This window comes from Cardiocondyla obscurior, linkage group LG07, assembly GCF_019399895.1.
Source record: "Cardiocondyla obscurior isolate alpha-2009 linkage group LG07, Cobs3.1, whole genome shotgun sequence".
Classification (NCBI taxonomy): Eukaryota; Metazoa; Arthropoda; class Insecta; order Hymenoptera; family Formicidae; genus Cardiocondyla; species Cardiocondyla obscurior.
The window spans coordinates 1,684,496-1,703,553 of NC_091870.1; the positions used below are offsets into that span (position 1 = coordinate 1,684,496).

General features: G+C 48.0%; 1 protein-coding gene across 1 annotated transcript in view; it reads right to left on the minus strand.

The window, feature by feature from the left end:
- Positions 1 to 17,267, minus strand: part of LOC139103855 (A-kinase anchor protein 200) — a 48,186-nt gene extending 30,919 nt beyond the window's left edge. Inside the window, exons 1-3 of the mRNA XM_070658936.1 lie at positions 16,724 to 17,267; positions 8,125 to 8,409; positions 158 to 316 (exon numbers count right to left, since the gene is read on the minus strand). Of these exons, the coding sequence (XP_070515037.1) occupies positions 158 to 316; positions 8,125 to 8,358 (393 nt within the window). The 5' untranslated portion in view covers positions 8,359 to 8,409; positions 16,724 to 17,267. The remainder of the gene's footprint in view (positions 1 to 157; positions 317 to 8,124; positions 8,410 to 16,723) is intronic.
- Between the last annotated feature and the right edge of the window lie 1,791 nt (positions 17,268 to 19,058).

The following is a 19,058-nucleotide window of genomic DNA, read 5'->3' on the forward strand; positions in this document are numbered from 1 at the left end:
AGTGATTAACGATCGGCAGACTCATCGTACGTCGCGAAAATAATACCGTACTTGGAAATTAAAATCATGTCGACGTGCGGCGGGATACGCGAGGGTAAACTTATTTGTCATTGATCAATTAAGTCTCGGGCAAGTCCGGACCGTCGAGCTTCCTTACCTTCTCCTTCTTTTTGGTTTCCTTATTGTCTGGAGTAGCGGCATTTGGACTGGCAGGGGTGGCCTCTGTGGGCGTCGTGACCTCCGCAACCTCTGTAGGAGAATCTCCAGACGATTCTTGCTTGGTCTCCTCAACTTTTACCTCTTCTTGCTGAGGCTGCTGAAAGCAGAGATAAAGTCCCCTTTGAATTTCACCTTCCGAGACGTTAATTTTTCCGCGAACGAGCGTCTTCGGAGCTCGAGCGATAAAAGTATTTTGCGACACGTAAATATATATTAAAAATATAATAAACATAAATCATCTCCTGTACATTTTCGGGATCAATCAACGAAGTATAAAATTGTCGTCATGTACGGGAGGAACATAAAGGAGAAAAAGGAGCCTTTAAGACGAACGATATCGTTCGCAAGATATATACCGCGTCATAAATTGAAAATCCTATATCGTAAATCGATATCTCGTGAGGCTACAATGTATGACTTTCCGCGGTAATACTTCCGAGTCCTGCCATTTTGCAAAATGATAGCGCTCGAGCGTCAGCTGATAGCTGCTTTCAACGCGGCTCTTTACAACACGCGATATGTTTAAAGTCGTTAAAGAGAGATCTAGGTATTTTCAACGTCATCTTAAAATCGCGTACATCACTTACGACTTTATTACTGCGTTTCACTGTACCAGCATTAACGAGGCCTCGAATGTTCCGTAAATTACATTACCGAGAGCTTTGAAGAAGATATAATCGTCAGAGTCGATTACACATTTATATCATTTGGTTGTAAATTTAAGTTAAGAAAAAAAGAAATAAAATAAAAACTAAAAAAAAAGCTGTCATAATATTTAAGAGACGGTAAAGAAACTCCGTTTCCATTTATCACTGAACTCAAATCATTCTCATTTGTATGAAAACAAAGAGGCTGCGCATCGAAAATCTCGTTATCTCGTTTCCTGTAAACTATGGTTTATAGATAAAACTGATTACACACAGAGGAAGGCTTTCGCTCGCGAGTGTATACGTTTCCGTGATGATACTTGCATAGTCGTCGAAAGTTTCTCATCTTGCGCCCGGAAGTGGCGCAGCTACTCCGAAATGAAGTCGCTTAACTCTTTCCCATCGTGCCCCGAGGCTCATCACTTATAAATAATATCAAACTTCCGCGAACCGGGCTAGTTTTCCCGGAAAGCGCATAGCGCGCAGCGGGGCTTGCACGGCACGAGAGGTTCCTTTGTCTCCGCTCTGAAAAGCCCTCCACAGTCTCTTACAACGAGGTGTACAGCTTACCAAACTAGCCGAGAAAAGTGCGGGCCGACAAGAGCCTGTCGGCTCGCCTTTACACAAAGTTCATCGGAGTCGATTAGATTTCGGGAGTCGAGCTTCGTAATTTCCAAGACTCGCGCCTAGAGATAATTGCATATTCAAGATCCAGTTAGGATCAGGCGAGTAAGCCAATAAAGGAATAGAAGCGGATTATTATACTGTTTTTTTTTCTTTCTTCCTTTCTTTCTTTTCTTTCGAGATAAAATCTTTCAAACATTAATGAACAATTTTGAAACCTTTCAGCACAAAGACTGTAACGACGTAATTGCTCGTTACCTCGACGTATATAATTATGGCGCAGAGCAAGCGGGCAAAATGCTCCGTTAAAAACGTTTCTTCGAAAAGATCTTTCTACATTGTCTCCATAAATTTGCAAGTCATTCCGGATATCGTAGGTTAAAGCTATCTTCCTCTCGCGTCTCTTAAATACCTCTCCATTGCAATAATTCTAAACCGAGATTTGTATTATCCGACCGATCCAACTGTTGCTGCTCCCGTCTTTCATTTTCGATTCCTGATTGATAAAACTGTCGCGACGGCAAATATTGTCCGAGTCATGTGGAACAACGTGAATGACGTTTCGCAAGTTGAGGCAGGTGACTGGTCGATTGTACAAACAGCGAGTTACTTTATTATCGATGCAAATACGCGAGAACAATTCCAACACGCTTATCCGCGATATGTAAACAGGCGCGTACGTTGCGATAAAACGGCCAATCAAGCGACGCTCCACGGCATCGTTTAAAAACGACATAAATCCAACGTGGGCGTTGGATGGTGAATTTCCTGATTTACAACAAACTGGAGAGGCGCGACGCGCTGTCACATTCGATTACAAGTAACGACGCATATGCAGAACACATTTCCCCGCCTCTCTCTCTTGCTTTTTCGTTCTCTTCTCGTTTCCCGTATCGTCGTCTCTTTTACAACGACGATGAGAGACGAGAACCTCCTCAGGCGCGTTTCGTGCGCATTATATTATGTAAATATCAGCTTATTTTTGCATTCACGAGACGCGCAATGACGACGAGTCTCATGATATCCGGCGAAGACGAGCAAAGAAAGAAAAGAGAGAAAAAGAGAGAGAGAGAGAGAGAGAAAGAAAAAGGGAAAAAAAATGTACAAACGGAAAACGAGGTCCGAAAAAAACGAGGGGCACCGTGCCGGAATATTCTCGACGTAAATGCGCCCCGAGTACAATAGCACCGCACGAATATGGGGGACTGCATATTGATATGAACCACAAAACGTCGAGGATAAAAAGTGGATGCCCGAGTTATTTGCAAATGCAAAGGAATCGAGCAGAAACTTCGGATCGAAAGACAAAATAAAGACACGCTGCATTTTTTTTTTTTTTTTTTCTCCCTGTCGTTTGTACCCGCGAAGTTAAAACTGACCACGTAAACGCGAGAGCGAAGTCGACTGCCTTTCAAGCCGCAATTTTTCAATACGAACATTGTATTCGGTGTAGAAATAAGAATAAATTAAGATTCCGCACGCGAATCGCGTTAACGAAGACGCAGGCAAATAATAATAATGAGCGTCTCGTCGAGAGGCCGATATATTGGAATTCGGAGGACACGTGAGTTTACCATTAATTAATATTCAAAGATACGCGGCGCGAGGCAGCCTTGTGCGGCGGATAAAGACGCCGGGATCGTTATGCGGCCGATCGCACAATATTGGAATACGAAGGAATTCGCGGGGCGCAGCGGGCTTTAAACGAAGGCCGGGAGATTTCCACGATAAATTCCTCGGCACTGCGGGCAACGCACATACGATACCACGCACCACCTGTCCCGGCGCAGTTTCCATAACAAGTTTTCCCCCCGGTGTTGAACAATTGTCGACATCGACTTTACGCATAATCCGCATTTTATTTCCGATTGATACCGCCCGCCGTGAAATCGCGTAAAGCGAGATATTACGCGCAACAGGACGGCCGAGTTTTACCGTTTGAAATACTCACGGGCTGCGGGACTTACCGCGTTTTAATTGAGAAACCGCGAGACTCGCCAGGGGCCGCGAAAGAAAACAGTCGTTTATCCGCGACGTCGGCTAGACGCAGGAAACTTCGCAGGAATTCAGACGGGTCAGAGATGCAATTAGCGGCGGCAAAACAGATGAGTCGTATTAATTAATAAAGCGCGTTCGTCCTCCGAGATGCACGAGTGCCGCGCGCACGATGATTCATCAGCGAAACGCGCGGCGCCGAGATATCGCGACGTTCGCGCGGTATTAATTATACGCGAAGTACTCGCGTTTAATTTCCGCACGGCATTCCGCGCCGGTTCGGAGACGAGGCGATCGATGGACGAGCGTGCGTCCCTTCGCCACCTACGTTAATCGCGCATTCTATACACGTATGCGCTCTGTACCTATATTGATGTACCGCGATACGCAAGTTAATTATAGGAATCAAAAAGATTTGCGAACTCACGTGATGTGAAGCACCCTGCATTCTAACTGTCGACTAGATGGCAATATATCAATCATTAATAAATCTCAACCATTAATCGAGTTTTTTTTTTCCTTTTCTTTCTTTAATCAATGATATCGAACTTGATATCAATCAAATAGTAATATATCTTTCAATTAATATATCTTTCAAAGTAATATATCTTTCTTTTTTTTTTTTTTTTCGTTGAAAATCAATTATTCAGTTTACAAATAATTTGACGAGGAAACTTTCATCGCGAGGCCAGGTGTTTCGTTTGTGGTAAATGAATCACAGAGCCAAGGTTGCACTTGCACCGTCGCTCCTTGCGATTCGTTCGGATTCAAGCTCGCACCGTCGTACACGCACGGGATACTTTATCGCGCGAATTTCCATTCAAAGCGGACTGAAAGTATCGTATCAGCCTCGCCGTATCAGCGGCGCGTAATAAAGGCAGGTGGCTCGGTAAGACAGACGGGCTGACTCTCAAGCAGATTCGCGGACGCACCTGCCTGGGGATTTGGCCGAACCGCGGCGAATAGTATGCGTGCCTGCTTAGTACGTCGGGAAACGCGTGAAAACACCGGGGAAACGCGATAAATATTCATGAGACGCGGGTATAATCTCGCATGTCACACAAACGCGATGTTTAATCGGGCACGATAAGCTCGAGCGTGATTCGCGACGATCGTGAACACGAGTGTAACGGAGTTCTCGAACAATTGATACGGCGCGACAAGTGCTCGTGGGTAAATCGGTAAATCGAGCCAAACGATGACGTTATGTTAATGAGACCAGCTAAATGTGGGTTGAGCGGTGAGAAAAAAAATATTTAAAAAATGCAGGAGATTGGAAAGTAGAAACTTCCGAAGTCGCGAGAATATTTAATTTATAACGGATCATTTTTATGACATTCTCCTCGTCGTATTTAACGCAAACACTTCATTAGCGAGGGTCTCTTGCACGGCGCAAAAAGAAATTCACAGAATGGCGCTCGGTCAGGCACGATGACGCGGAATTTATTAACGCTGGTCCAGCATAATCCGACGATCGAGATACTCGCGAGAAATAATAAAACGAGAGAAAGAGAGAGAGAGAAAAAAAAAAAAAAGAAGCAGAGGTAAAGAAGATTTATTCGTCTGGGACAGTTAGATGCGCTCTGGTAAGAAAAGGTACACGAGCCGCGATTACAGTTAGTCGCGGGAACCGACAAGTGTGCGTTTGCACACAGCGAAGTTAGTAAAACGGTATCTTCTCGTTTTTTGTCAAAATTTCAACGAACATCGCGAAGAGCGAGCTGGCGAGATTTACGGCCGATGCGTCGGCGCCGGCGATCCACGTCGCTTTATCAGACACGCGTAATATCCAAGCGACAGGCGCCCGGCGATACCGCGCGAATCGAGAAAGCGATGGGCCGCGATGAGATTTTGACTTTATCGAACAGATAATCGAAATACCCGCTGTCGTTTCGTCGGGAAATGATCGACTCGTTACAGTGTGAGAAGCACGCAGATTCACGTCCGATGGACCGATAACGGGACAGCATGACTCAACGTAGCGTATCAAACTGATTCTTCACACGATCTCTTTGCAACGTAATAGAAAATACGTATATCGGCGTAACGAAATCTCGTTCTCGAAGAAATTGAATATCAATCGTTTGCCGAAGGGGAAAAAAAGAAATAAATAAATTGAATATGAAATAATATTATAAAGTATTGCCGTGAAATTATCGTAGCGAACGCAGAGCCGAAATTGTTTCGAAAAAAAAGTTCTCGAACTATCGACGAGATGTTCGCGAAATATCTTTATGATCAGGAAAAGCAGCCTGCTCGAGCAGTGACGTCTTAAATCGGTACGAAATGATGGAAAACGAGAAATCGAAAGAGGAGCAAGAAACGACCTGTCGGAGGGAAATGAAAGGGAGGAAAGGGTGGTAAAATGTCCTCTCTTTTTCTCTCTCTCTCTTTCTCTCTTTCGCGTGTCGTCGTATCTGGTGCGTGACAGCTGCCGCCGGTCTTGCTCAATCGGGGAAATATCAAGTTTCGTCTATAAGCGAGAAAGGTATTTCGAGATATAAACCGCGGCGCGCACTTATGACATCGAGTCGGAAAAGAAAAAAGAAAGTGAGGGAAAAGACCCAAAAACTTGGCACGACAAAACTTATGCTGCAAATGCCGTACGAATTTTTCGAGCAGGTCTACTTGGAGATTAAAAAACAAAAAAAAAGAAAAAAAAAGAAGTAGCTCGAAGAAATAAATTGCCTAGAGAACGTTCATTCCAGTTTGGACAAATTAGAAATAGCTTTAGAAAGAGAATCAAGACTTCCGCAATTTAAAAGCGATATTTCTATCAAACGCTTTTACAAAATTTAAAATTGAGAAAAAAAAAAAAATTTCATAAATTACTTGATCGCGTCTTTGTATCGTGTAATTATAATGAAATCAAGTAAAATCGTAAGACAGAATTAAACGCGGAATGGAATGTTAAGCACAGGTCTGAGTACATCCGCGTGCTTGTGTGGACCATGTTAACGTACTTTATAAACGCTAATCCGTCGACGCGTAATGTGCAATTAATCACGAGCGTACGAGCTTTCCGTTTGTAGCGCGACTTACGCAACGTTATGATTATCGGCCATCAAGCCGATACGCGCACTTGAGCGGTCATTCAAGCGATGCAATGATCCTGTGAAGAGGAGCTCGCTGCGCCGATTCTCGCGTTCATGAGTTATAACTCTGTACGAGCAGGAAATCGATCGTTATTGAAGGTAGGTCGTTCTCGGGCTTACGAGGTAGGCGTTTCGCCTAGGTCATGCCGAGAATAGTCAACCCCGGACGTCGTAAACGTGACACTTGACGCATTCGCGCGCCGCATGAAGTCCGAATTACACGGCGCTCTTTTGTCCGGTGCCAAATTATTCCGTGGGGACGCGGCAAAGAACGCGTCGAAAAAAAAAACAAGGAAATACGAGCCACCAAAAAAAAAAGAAAAAAAAAAAATAATCGCGCTAATTCATTTGCTAACGTAATCCACTAATGTCGGTGTAATCTACTTTTTATTAAATGAATGTATATTGCGGCATCCCGTTGATAACGGTGTCCTACTTTATTTCAGCGACGTTTATTAAAACTTTAATGTGAAAAGAGAATATTATTAGCAACGCGTTATTATTCATTGTAACGTAATTTCGCATATCTCGCAAAGGTATCGCCGTAACAACGTTATGACACGCTTCGTTCTACTGATTCAATAACAATTTATTATTATTCGTTACGTTTCACGCGTATACGACACTTCTAATAGTAAAAGATACCGAGAAGCGCGGCTGACGCAGGGCAAAAAGGTGATACGTCGCTTTCGATGAATTGATTAAGATTAATGATTTGTCGGCGCGTGCAACCCTCCGACGGATGAAGCGTCTCGGCGAGATAAGCTTCGAAGTACCTATGACTTTTACGAGCAAACGCGTGATTCAGCACGAGGCCCCATTGTAAGCGCATACGAGAGGCCCGTTTCGCGTATAATCCGAACCATAAGAGAACGAGATCATTGAGAGGCGGTTGATAATTGAGCGGGCTGACTCACCGCAAAGCGATTCGAGAATGTCAATAATCAAACGAAGATCGAGCGGAGGGAACGTGGCATTTAGCGTATATTGAATTCGCCCAGGGGAAAAATAATTATATACGCGTGAAACGATTGAAACGGCGTAATCGTGAAATCTCGAGGCCTGGCACTCTCGGCGAATAGGCACACTCGCGTGTAATTATTCCAGCCGGAAATTCGAGTCAATAACATGATTTTTCCCGAGATCGTGCGCTAATAAGGCGTTAATACGCGCGCCACGTAATGAAGAATTAACGTGGCAAGAACTTGGAATGTAAATCGCAATCTTGTCGTAATCACCTGCACGAGCAATTAGCCTTAATACGATTGACACGATTTTTAAGATAATATACGCATACGTATCCCTGACGCGAAAGGCTGGAAGTCAGACTTTATTAATTCCTGGCTGCTAAACCAAGCGGTGAAGAAACCGTTCGACTAAAAAACGGTATGAACTTGAAGCTCTTTCGGCAATACTTATTTCTCTTACTTTAAAGATTAAGTTGCGTATTCGGCGAACGATTTAAACCCTGCGCGATGAAAATTCCTTCTCGATATTTCAGTTTGAAAGGCGAGCCTGCCAACGAGAGAGCCGTAAAAACTCACCTGCTCCTTGTCCTTTTCGGTAGTTTCGTCTTTGTCCTTTTCTTTATCTTCGGCGGAGTCCGTGTGCGGTGCTATGCCGTTAGTGGTAGGCTTCGTGTCGGCCTCCTCGATCCTCTCCAGCTTGCCGTCACCAGGTGCGGCCGCATCTCCTACGACGCCACCTTCGGCGGGAACTCCTTCCTTCTTCGGCGTCGTCGTTATGTCCACGGACCTCTTACTTTGTCTCGCTCCCATGACTGCTTATCCTCTTTGCGCCCCTTGTCTTTATCTCACTTGCTTTCTGTTCTGCAATCAAAAGGCATAGGGTCAATTAAATTGTGCTGATCTCCCGAGACGCGAGATAAAGCTAATACGATCTAAACGCACGATAAAATCGAGAGTAGAAAGACGAGTCGAGATAGAGAGAGGACTGAGAGCTGAATTCACGTACGCTAAGATTCTGCAATTTAACGCAGTTACACGCGCCGATCTGCACAACGGCTTTGCCGCGCATAAGTTCATCCGTCTCGCGAAGAGCGGGAGTAACTTTCACCGTAACAGAGATACACGGGGTGATCTTCTCGGCAAACTCGCTCCGCGTCGGGAACAAGGTTCTGGTTATAAGGACAAGCAGAGTCGAAATGCGGCGGTCGCGGCTCGAAAATGGCGTAACTTACATTCACCTGCGCCAGATTAATCCGATAAGAGAGATTTATGTTTATCGATTTCGCAGCCACACCTTTTGTAATTAATAGCAACTTTCATGCGAATTGTACGGATCTCTCTCCTCCCTTCTTTTTTTTTTTCCTCGCCAGAAATCTCACGTTAAAAATCTAAAAACCCATTGTGCCGCGCGGTTGGATGAAATAACTCGTACGACTTTTAAAACGTTTCGGGACTCGGAACTTGTAGAAGTGTCAAGTTTGGAACACGTCACCGATAAAGAATTACCTTCTTATTAAACTACCTGCGCTGCGCGTAGAACAAGGATACGTCACGGTTTTAATTATCCTCGGAAGAAAATAGCTTGGAAGTCGTCGGGGAGCGCGAGCGATAACGGTAACCGCGGTGATGACTTCGCTGGTAACGAAAGCGGAAACGCGCGCCGTACCAAGGGAATGGCTGTGGAAAAACTGGCACGGCATAGCGAAGCGCGCTAAAAGCCAGGCTCACCTAGACCACTCGTTTGTTGGGCGCGCATTAACGCGCATTTAAACGACCACGTGGCTCCCGCATGGCGTACCCGGGGACTGTCTGTATGCGTTCGCGCGCGCGAGCAGCTGACGGCCGCGATGCGTAACGCATCTGTGGCCACGGCGAACTTTACCGCGAGGTCGTATTTTATGTACCATGAAGAAGCTTCAAGGAAAGAAACAATTAGGAACGATACGAAACGTCTTCCTAAAACGCATGAGATAATCGCTGAATAAATAAACTGCGTCTGTAAGAACATTGTTCCATCGATTAGCGGATGGACTTCTCTACGACGAAACCTATTAACTCGCTCATTTAAAATTAAGATTACAACCGAAAGTATATAAAAAAAAAGAAAAAATATTTAATACAGTTGTGGGTTATATTTTTTTTTTATCTACGCGCGAAATAGTTTGCATAAGACAAGCTTAACGTGAAAAAAAAAAGAAAAAAAAAATAGATAAGGAATAAACAAGTTAGCGAACACACGTTTTTATTTCGGTTTAAAGAATTCGCCTGTTGTGTATAAAAAATGCCTCGTGGCTAGTATATCTAATAATCTTTCCAACATTTCATCTCGGCACTTGACGTTAATGTTTGAAATAATTGATAGCCTGTGCTCTAGTCTCGGCATTCAATAATCCTTATCAGCGTCGTAAGTATAAACAGTTCTCATTTAGACACATCTATCGCGACATTTCGTCGTTATCACATATTTATTCCGTACTATTTCCACTTTCATTTCGTCAGAATAAAATTTATCGGCCGAGTATTGAGTTTCGACTTATACGCAAGAAATCTTACGGCGCCAATGACGATTCAAGTTTCCATCGTGCACATTTTTCCGGATTTTCGACGAGAGAAGAAAAAAAATTTAATAAAAAAAAAAAGAGAGTCGCCGTCAGCGTGGGGCTTTTCGTCGCGTAACGCGAGGCGAAATTGACTTTCTGCTTTCTACCGGCAATTCGTTTCCCCGAGTTTCGCCCGGCGCATTTTCTCGCGGTACACGTCGGCGGCTAAGTCGCGCCGAACGAACGAAAGTCCGCGAGCAAACAGTTACATTTAGCGCTAATTGACCGACGACGGTGAGGAATGTAAATTGATTCCTCCAACGTGATTGAATTTCGCTCCGCGAAAACAGAGCCGTGCGTGTCAATGCGGAGCCGGAGTTGCGAGGCGGCCATAGCTGTATCACTGTCACCGCATAACGCCATTTGTTTCAAGGTATCCTATTCACGGTGCATTGCACCTCGCATGCGGCTACGTATGAGTTAACACACCACACGTCTGGCTGTCGCGTGTGCGTCGGGTGACGGTTCCCGAGACGGAAACACGATGACACAATATTGTTACCTCGACGAGGAATCCTCGCGCGGCTCTGCTCGCGTAATTTTTGACACCGTCCGTCATCCCGTGTGGTAACAAAGTTGCGCGAAACGATCGAACGATATTGACCGATCCGCTTTCTACCTATCGACGAATACAAATTGTGGACTTAAAAGTGAAGGAAAAACACGAACGGCGGACAGCCACCCCGGGACACAATCTCTGCACCGATAAGGAGACGCCATTGTTACGGCTCGTCTTCGTTCCCGGAAATAATAGGACACAATGCCACCCCTGTAGACTAACGAATGGTACGTTCTCCCCTCCGGTACAGCTAAATTTTCAGAATCAATTGCAGCGGGCTCCGCACAAAAGCTTCGCCGCATTGTCGAGGAGGGAGACGATAGCTGCGCGAGTTTCGCTTCATTTCATCTTTACATCTTCCTGGATTACCGAGTTAGTCGAACAATTCGTATAGCTTTACCGAGAACAAATGGGAATGGCGACTCTCGTCTGTTGCGACCGACTCCTGCCTTGGGGTCTTCTGTTTCCGTGAACCGGCCGCGAATTTTGCGCGAGACTTCCCGAAGGGTCTACGCATTCCGGAAGAATTCATCGCGGTGGTATCCGTAAAAATAGAAAAACAATTGAGAAAACATAATTAGCGTCCGCTATATTAAACGGCGGCAGGAAAAGTTTCGACAAATATTTACGTTATCCCGTATCGCGCTCGTGTACACCACGTGGATCTCGCGAAGCATCGTTAGGATTAAGAAATAGCTCTGTTGTACACCGAAAGGCGCCACAGAGATCATACGTGTTGATCTACAGAGAGAGAGAAAGAGAGAGAGAGAGAGGAAAAACGTGAGAAATAGAAAATACAGGATTGCGTTTCGACCTACGCGAGAGCTCCTCTTTTTTTTCTTCTTCTTTTTTTTTTTTTTTATATTAATCGCCGCCTCGCTTCGCGTTAATCATAATTCGAAACGTGAATTTCCGGTGGTGGAGGAAGGTCACGAAGGCGTATCGCAGACGGGCAGCTATATTTAGAGACGTGTGACATCGCCAGAGCTTCGCAACGCGAGATAAGCGCCGAATAAGCACTTCTCTGGAAAAACCATGTCCGTCCGTCCGCCGCTCGCGCATGGAAGAACGAACTCGTGTGCAACTCCGCCGTTTCTCTCGGCTCGAAGTTCTCCGCGATAAAAATAGTCTCCGGCGGAGAAAGGAAATTCATCGCCGCGCGAAGAGAGAAAGAGAGACACGCTCTTCCGAGTCGAGCCGTAACAACGGAGCACGTATATGTTCTCTCGCATTGTTATTTATTTTTTCTTTTTTTTTTTCATTTATTTATTTTATTTTTTTATTCTTTGCGTTTTAAATCACTTGTCCCTCTCCTCTTTCTCTCCCCACGCCGCGCCATGTCTCTCGCGTTAACAATCTCGCGTATGGTCTTATTATCGCGGCGAACGTTTACATCCTCCTCGGAGAAGAGCGGCTGCGCAAGAACTGGTAACGCGAGATGGTCTTGCGTAAGAATAATGATAATTGTACAAATATCTTTTTCGCGCGTCAAGTCTGCCCGCGCGTATTTAGCGGCCGGCAAATTGCAAGCCACGTAATTATTATTAAGCGTATCCCTGGCCGTTACACGACTGTACAAAGCAATTTTCCAGAGCAGACAGTCCCGTTGAGTTTGTTTTACTCGTAAACGTGACGAATGTCGCGTCGCTTTTTACCTATCGAATCAAGATTTTTTTAACGAAGCGGTTAAAAAAAAAAAATAAATTATTAATTCCTTTCTCAACGGCATTAAAATATAAAATACAAATAAAAAGAATACGAAAGGTAACGCGAAACACATGCACGCACACGCGCGCCTGACAAAATTGACAGTCCGAACCGGCAATCGTGTCGTAATAATTCTTTTACGACGCGTTCTCTCCTCAAATAAATAGTTTCGCGGCGGCACGTTGCAAAATAGCAAGCATTGCGCCGCTCGAGGCCGCGTAAGGATGGAAAATGCGCACGCGAGAAGGCGTGTTGAATATATGCACCGAGTCGTTGCGGTCGCCAGCGAGGAGAGCGCGCGATACATCGTAGGATAGATCCCCGCGATCTCTTCACGATTTCGCGAGTGAAATGCGCGCGAAACAAACACGAGAGGCGATTACGAAATAAAGCAGACGAAGACGAAACAGTTCCCTGGCCCTTCTTTTCCTCGTACTATCTGCAACCGGGAGCGAACGGGAGGAGGCGCAGCGAACGCCGTGATTTCTTTCGGTCGTATCGTCCAATTGATTAATAAGCGCATTCAGAGGTCGATGCCGTCTATTAAGGCGTTAACAAACGACACAACGATCGCCGTCACCCCGTCTTTGTGCGAAAGAATTCCACCGGCGACGATAACGCGGACGATAACCGATGCGCGAAGAAGAAAAGGAACGGAACGGGCTATTATAAGACTGTAATGAAAAGGACGGCGGCGAAGAAGCGGCCGGAAAATTGGATATCTCGCGGCGATTTCAAGGCTGCGCAGGTGCATAAATAGGCATCGATGACTCGCGCGTTCGTGCAACAGAGTTTCCGATCCGGCGGACCCTTTTTCATCGGCCTTCTTCCACGCGCGGCGGCCGGAGCACTTTTCTTCGGCTCTCGCTTTCGCGTGGGGCGAAAGCGCGGGGGTATACAATAGGCTCGCTGAGATTTCCAACCGGTCGGACGCCGCGCGGCGAAGCTTGCGCGAGGCCTCGGCGATGATCGGGCACGTTGGAAACTTGTCCTCGAGCGAACTTAGCCCTCGCCACTCGAACTAGAATATTCCATCTCTGAACGGTAAGACGAAACGTACTCGAGAGATCGATTCGCCTGCAACCTGACTCAACGCTCCGTGTCGATGTCACATCCGCTGACTCACCCGATGTTCCAAATGACACATGCATTCCCCGTGATAAAGAAAAAATTCTTTTCTACGACACTGCGCGAGACTGGGCCCGTCCCCTAATTCCCACGGGCACGAAACGTGCGCGCGCGGCCCGCGTTTCTATGCGTGCGTGCGTGCGTGCGTGCGTGCATCTGTACCCGCGCGTGGCTGTGTAACCGTACGCCCAATCAATCAGCCATTATTTCCTCGCGCCCGACGCGTCTAATTCGATAGCACGACGCGGGAGAAAGAGGCACGGATCGAAAGACGAAAATAGAATAAGAAGGAACAAACACAATCATTAAAGGTAAGATAGCGACCGAAGGAAGCTGCCAATCGGAGTAACAAATGCAACAAAGAGAACGACGCGGACGAGCGATCCTTTCGGCCTATTGAAACTGCATTTTGACATTGTGATTAGCTAGGAATATAGACACAGTGCTGACGGAGTGCGGGCTGTATTCTCTCCTCTTTGTTCCTCCGGTCTCATTCTTTCTCCTCATTGTACCGACCCTATATTTCGTTCCCGAAAAAGAAAAAAAGAAAAAAAAAAGAAAAAAAAGACATCTGCTTTTTCTCTCACAGCCGTTATCGAAATTGAGAATAACGTAGCGCGTGGAAGAATAGGTGTCGAGCTGGCGCACGCGGGCCCGTATGCGAGCGGACGCGTGTCCCGCATGCGTGAGCAGATACGCGCTCGCACGTGCTCGCGCTCTCGCGCTCGTTCCGCCAAAAACCGACCGGCCGTCGTAAGGGCAAACAAGAAGGGAAAGTGAGCGCGCGGGGCCCGAAAAATGCGCGTGCATACGTGGACGTCCGGACCGTGCCGCAAAATGGATCTATTTTTGGCCCAGTTGCGGCGCGTGCACCCCCTTCGTACTGTGTAAACACGCGACCAGAACGCAACAGGGGAAGACGTAAAATCCGAAAGAGCGCTCGTAAAAACAACGCCGGGCGTACAGGAACGGGTTCGCGTCAGGCGGGAGGAAAATTTACAGAAATTAGCGTCCACGGCGACGTGCGACGTTGATCAGCCTCGGCGCATCGATAACGAAGAGCTCGTCGCGCGTGAACAATGAAAAATTATTCGCTCCGATCGCGATCGGTTGCAAGATCGACCCGCCCGTACCGCGTACGAGTCTCGGTCTCCGGGATAAAGACCGCGCGCTTGATTTCATCCGGGAATCTTATTCCAACGTTGAATACGATATAAACGCCGCCTCCTCTCTTTCTTCGGGTCCGCGCAAGCGAGCAAGAAAAAGGCAGATGTGGGCAAGTTAACAACCCGTTATCGCGCACGAACGCCGCCACCGTCGCCGCCGTTTGCTGAAACTGGTTGCTGCCGATTGTAAGAAGCGGGACGCGGTACGAGGGGGTCCCGCGGCGAATCCCGCATGCAGGGGCCTCGGGGCGCGTTGCGGCGCGGTGCAAAGCGCGAGGCGAATCGCGCGAGTCCAGCGAGGCGCGTTTTACGAGGTCGAACGTACGAGGAGCCGGCGGACGGACGTCTGCACTCGCGGTGCAGGTGTACCGAGGCGGGTCGCGCGAAGTTATATATGCCCCCACCGCGAGCGGATTTTCGCGGGAAAAGCGTCGCGGAAGGCGGCGTCGTCTTCATTTGCACACAATGCGATTTTAATTAACGGGAACATATAATCGACGATAACGCACGACGTTACGCACGACGATGACTGGGATGCAAATGCAAGCCGGCTTGGCTACATTCTAGCATTTTTGCCGTGAAAACCGAGGCGAGAGAAAGAGAGAAAATAAAAAGAAAAAAAAAAAGACAAAAAATAAAAAGAGGAACAAAGGGTGAAAAACGAACGAAAAATTATCAGCGCGCAGAGAAATTGTGAGAACTGGATGCGTTTGCAAAAGGATCGGTACAGTCTCGAGAGCCTTTCTCTGCTGGAGCCAGCCGTTCCCCTGGCAGCAATCGCTTCCGTGGAAGCCTTGACTGCAGGTAGAAGCCTATTATACAAAATCGGCACAAAAGCGAAAGAGAAGAATGAAATGGGAAGAGCCGAGCGAATTGCGCGCGCGTCTGAAAATATCGAGAATACGTTTTAACAAATATACATATATATATATTTTTTTTTTTTGCCTGCTTCGCACTTTTTAGTAATTTTGTAAACTGCCAGACGGCTCGAGCGGATGGAAATATTTTCTGGGCTCGATTGTAAAGATCACTTATTAATAAAACATTTAGGCGAGGTTTCGAGAATTGTTTGAAAATAATCTCGAGAAAAGTTTTCTTTGTTTCGCGCGAGGGGATATGGGAAATCGCTCCCGTCTGGCGATGCGAAATGTCGGTGGCGCGACAAAGAATACCCCGGCGCGGCGATGTGCACGGGCGATTGCACGATCCCAAGCGCGGAAAAGGTCGGCTGGAAATCGCGCGTACGTACCGCACGTTATGCACAGTTCGGATCGTACGAGGGTTAAGAAATAAGCGACCACCGAGCAGATGGTGGGGCACGGGAATCAAGATGGCGTGTAACGACCGGTCGTTCTTCGAGGGAATCATCCCGCCCGTTCGGCCGGTGACTAGACGAATGCCGGAAAGTGGCCGCCACGGGCTTAGCTCGAGCCGAATTTCGCAAGTTCCGCGGATCGTGGAAGCTCGTCCTCGGGGAAAGGACGAGCGGGTAACGCACGACGTGTCCTCGAGGTGTCCCCCTCGCAACGCGGCAGGCGCCGTCCGCCGCTATATCGATTGCCGTTCCGGCTTGCCCATTTTCAAAATGGCGCGGGGAGGGGACGGTCGAAATCCAGATGCCCCGGAGCGGCCACATCCCGGCGGGAACTCCGCATCGGCGTTTCCTAGGGCGCGCGAATATCCGCCGGTTGTTTTTCCTAGCGTGAAAGTTCGTTGGGGCGTGAGGAAGACCGCGGAGGACGACGACCAGGACGATGTCGGGCACACAGGCGTCACGCACGCACGCGTGGGTGCCTTCGAAAAAAAATTTCCACGGACGCGCAACAGTTACTTGGGGACCGGAGCAGTACCTTTCTTTTGTTCATCGGGAGAGAAAAAAAAAATAAAAATAAAAAAAAAACAAACAAAGAAAAAAAGAAAGAAAAAAAAAAAAAAGCGAGACTCGACGATCGATCGAAGACGCGTGGAAGCGATTCGAGAACGCCGGGCGATCGTGGCACCTCACCGGTACTCACCTCTCGAAATCTCGGGAGTAAGAGCGACCGCGCTCGGAAATATATTTTTCCCCGCTTGCACGTTGCCGGGCGACGCGCACTTTGCGATGCACCTTGTAATCCTTTCTCGACGATGTTACTTGGGAGCTACGCCGGGCGCACGTCCGACGCACAATGCGCTTACGGCGTCTCTCACGGGTTCGCGCGTATACCGATACGGCGGACCGGGGACGCCGTGTTATCACGGCGATACAACGTGCGTAGGAAGAAAGGCTCCTTCTCTTCTGCCGCCTCTCTATCACTCTCGTTAACGTCGTTGCGACGAACAACTTTTTTAGCGGGAGCACGACCGCGGACACATCCACTTGGCTCGGTAACGCGCGACCAACTGGCGGTGAACGCAAGCGGAGGGGAAGCCGCGTCCGTCTGCCCGTACGTACGTCCGTCCGTCTTTCTGTCACCAATGCGTTGCTCGCTCGCACCAACGAGTTGGTTTCCCTCTCCCTGCTCGTCTCTTTCTCTCTCGCTCGCACGTCCTTTCAGGATCCCTCTATCTTTCTCTTTTTCTCGTTCCCTCTACTCTACTCTACTCGCTCACTCTCTCTCTCTCTCTCTCTTTCTATTATTCCGTTTCTGTCTGGCCAGTTACGTATGTCTCTTTCTCTCGCTCGTTCTCTCTTCCCCACCTTTCGCTGCCCCCGGTTTTCTTTCTCTCTATCTTTCGTTCTCTCCTCACGCACACCCTGCCCGATCGTTCTTCTTCTCTTTTTCCCCCTATCGTCGGGGTCCCCTCGCTCTCTTGCGAATCACAGGTACGTCCTCCGGTACCCGATTGAGGACCGTGAAAGGGCGCACCGGAGAACCGTGTTTTTCTTTCCGCGGCGAAAACCGTCCTCGGCGGTAAGACGCGGCAGGAGCGCGTGGCGACGACGTACTACGGACACGCGGGACGAAACATACAGGGCGGAATCCACGGGAGTACGCGGCGGTGGCCGGGCTCTACCGCTCGGGTTAATGATCGATCGGCTTCTCTCTCGGCGGCCCGCCGGGTAGCAGGCGGCAGAAGCGGTAGCGGCAACGAGAGATATCTCGCGTCGTCGCCGCGAGAGATGCTCCTTTGTTCCGCGCGGTGCCTGCGTACGGTTCGCGTCCTACACGGCCGCGATGCGCGACGCGCCTCCTCCCTTTGTCCGAAGGACGAGCAAGGACGTGGAAGGCTCTCGCGATCAGGACCGATCAGGTCTCGTCTATGCAACGACGGTCACGTCGGCCGACGTAGGCCTTTCCCTTCCCTTCCCTTTTTTTTTTTTTATCCCTCGCGCGGTTAAATACTGGCACGATCCGCACCTCTCGGTTGTCGGAGAAAGAATGAGTGCGGGAGCACGAACAGGGGGGAGGTAAGAGGGGGGAGGGAGGTAGCAGGGATGTAACGGGCGAGACCCAGCGTTCCGGGATCTCGTCCTGGCGTGGTGGCAGCCCTGCCGGCGACTCCAGCTTTAACCAGGAGCGAGAGAAGAGCAGCGGGGTACGAGTGAGGTCGACGTAGGGCGGGGCCCTGCGTTACGAAGGGTTACTTACCTAGGGACACCCCGAACCACGTCACGCAGCGATTTTCTTTTCCAGGATCGTGCCTTCGCCGGTACGAGGGGCCGCTCGATCCATCACGTGGAAACTCGACGAATTTTCGTAGATTATCGGGCAGATAAGATTAGCGGAATGCGTATACGCATAAGCTTTCTCCCCGCGTGATCTAAGAGCGAAGACGGTTACACGTCCGCGTGGAGAATGTAAATTTACCGCGGTCCCTTCCCACATTTAACATCTGGCTGAGAGAGAACGTCTCGTAAAATACGCTTCTATTTTTTTTTCTTTTTTTTACAAAACATAAAAGCAGAGGTACGCTCGATATCGAGCCCGCAATGTTCATCGTGATATGATATGCCCGGCGATATGGCTCGTTCATCCGTACTAATCTAATTTCGTGGGACGCCCAAAGTGCCAGGATAGAATCCTTTCATGAGCATTTTATGTCTTATACGAGCGAGGAGGATTAAATCACGCTCCTCCGCAAATCGAACAAGATCCCTCCCTTCTTCGGATTGTTCGACTCCGAAACTGGTTTCTTCGGCCGTCTCGGCTAAATTTCAGTTAAGGATCGTGGATAAACGATCCTCTTAAGCTCGCGTTATCCACGGTAACGGCGCAAATAGCTCGCAATCTCCCCCGTGGTGATATTTTTATCGTTCCCGCATAATTCCGGCAATCTCCGGGCGAAATCACGTTTCGCGTTATCGCCCAAGCTTTCGCGGGAAAAAGAGAAAAAAAAATATCGTTTGCGTAAAATTCGGCGCTTACA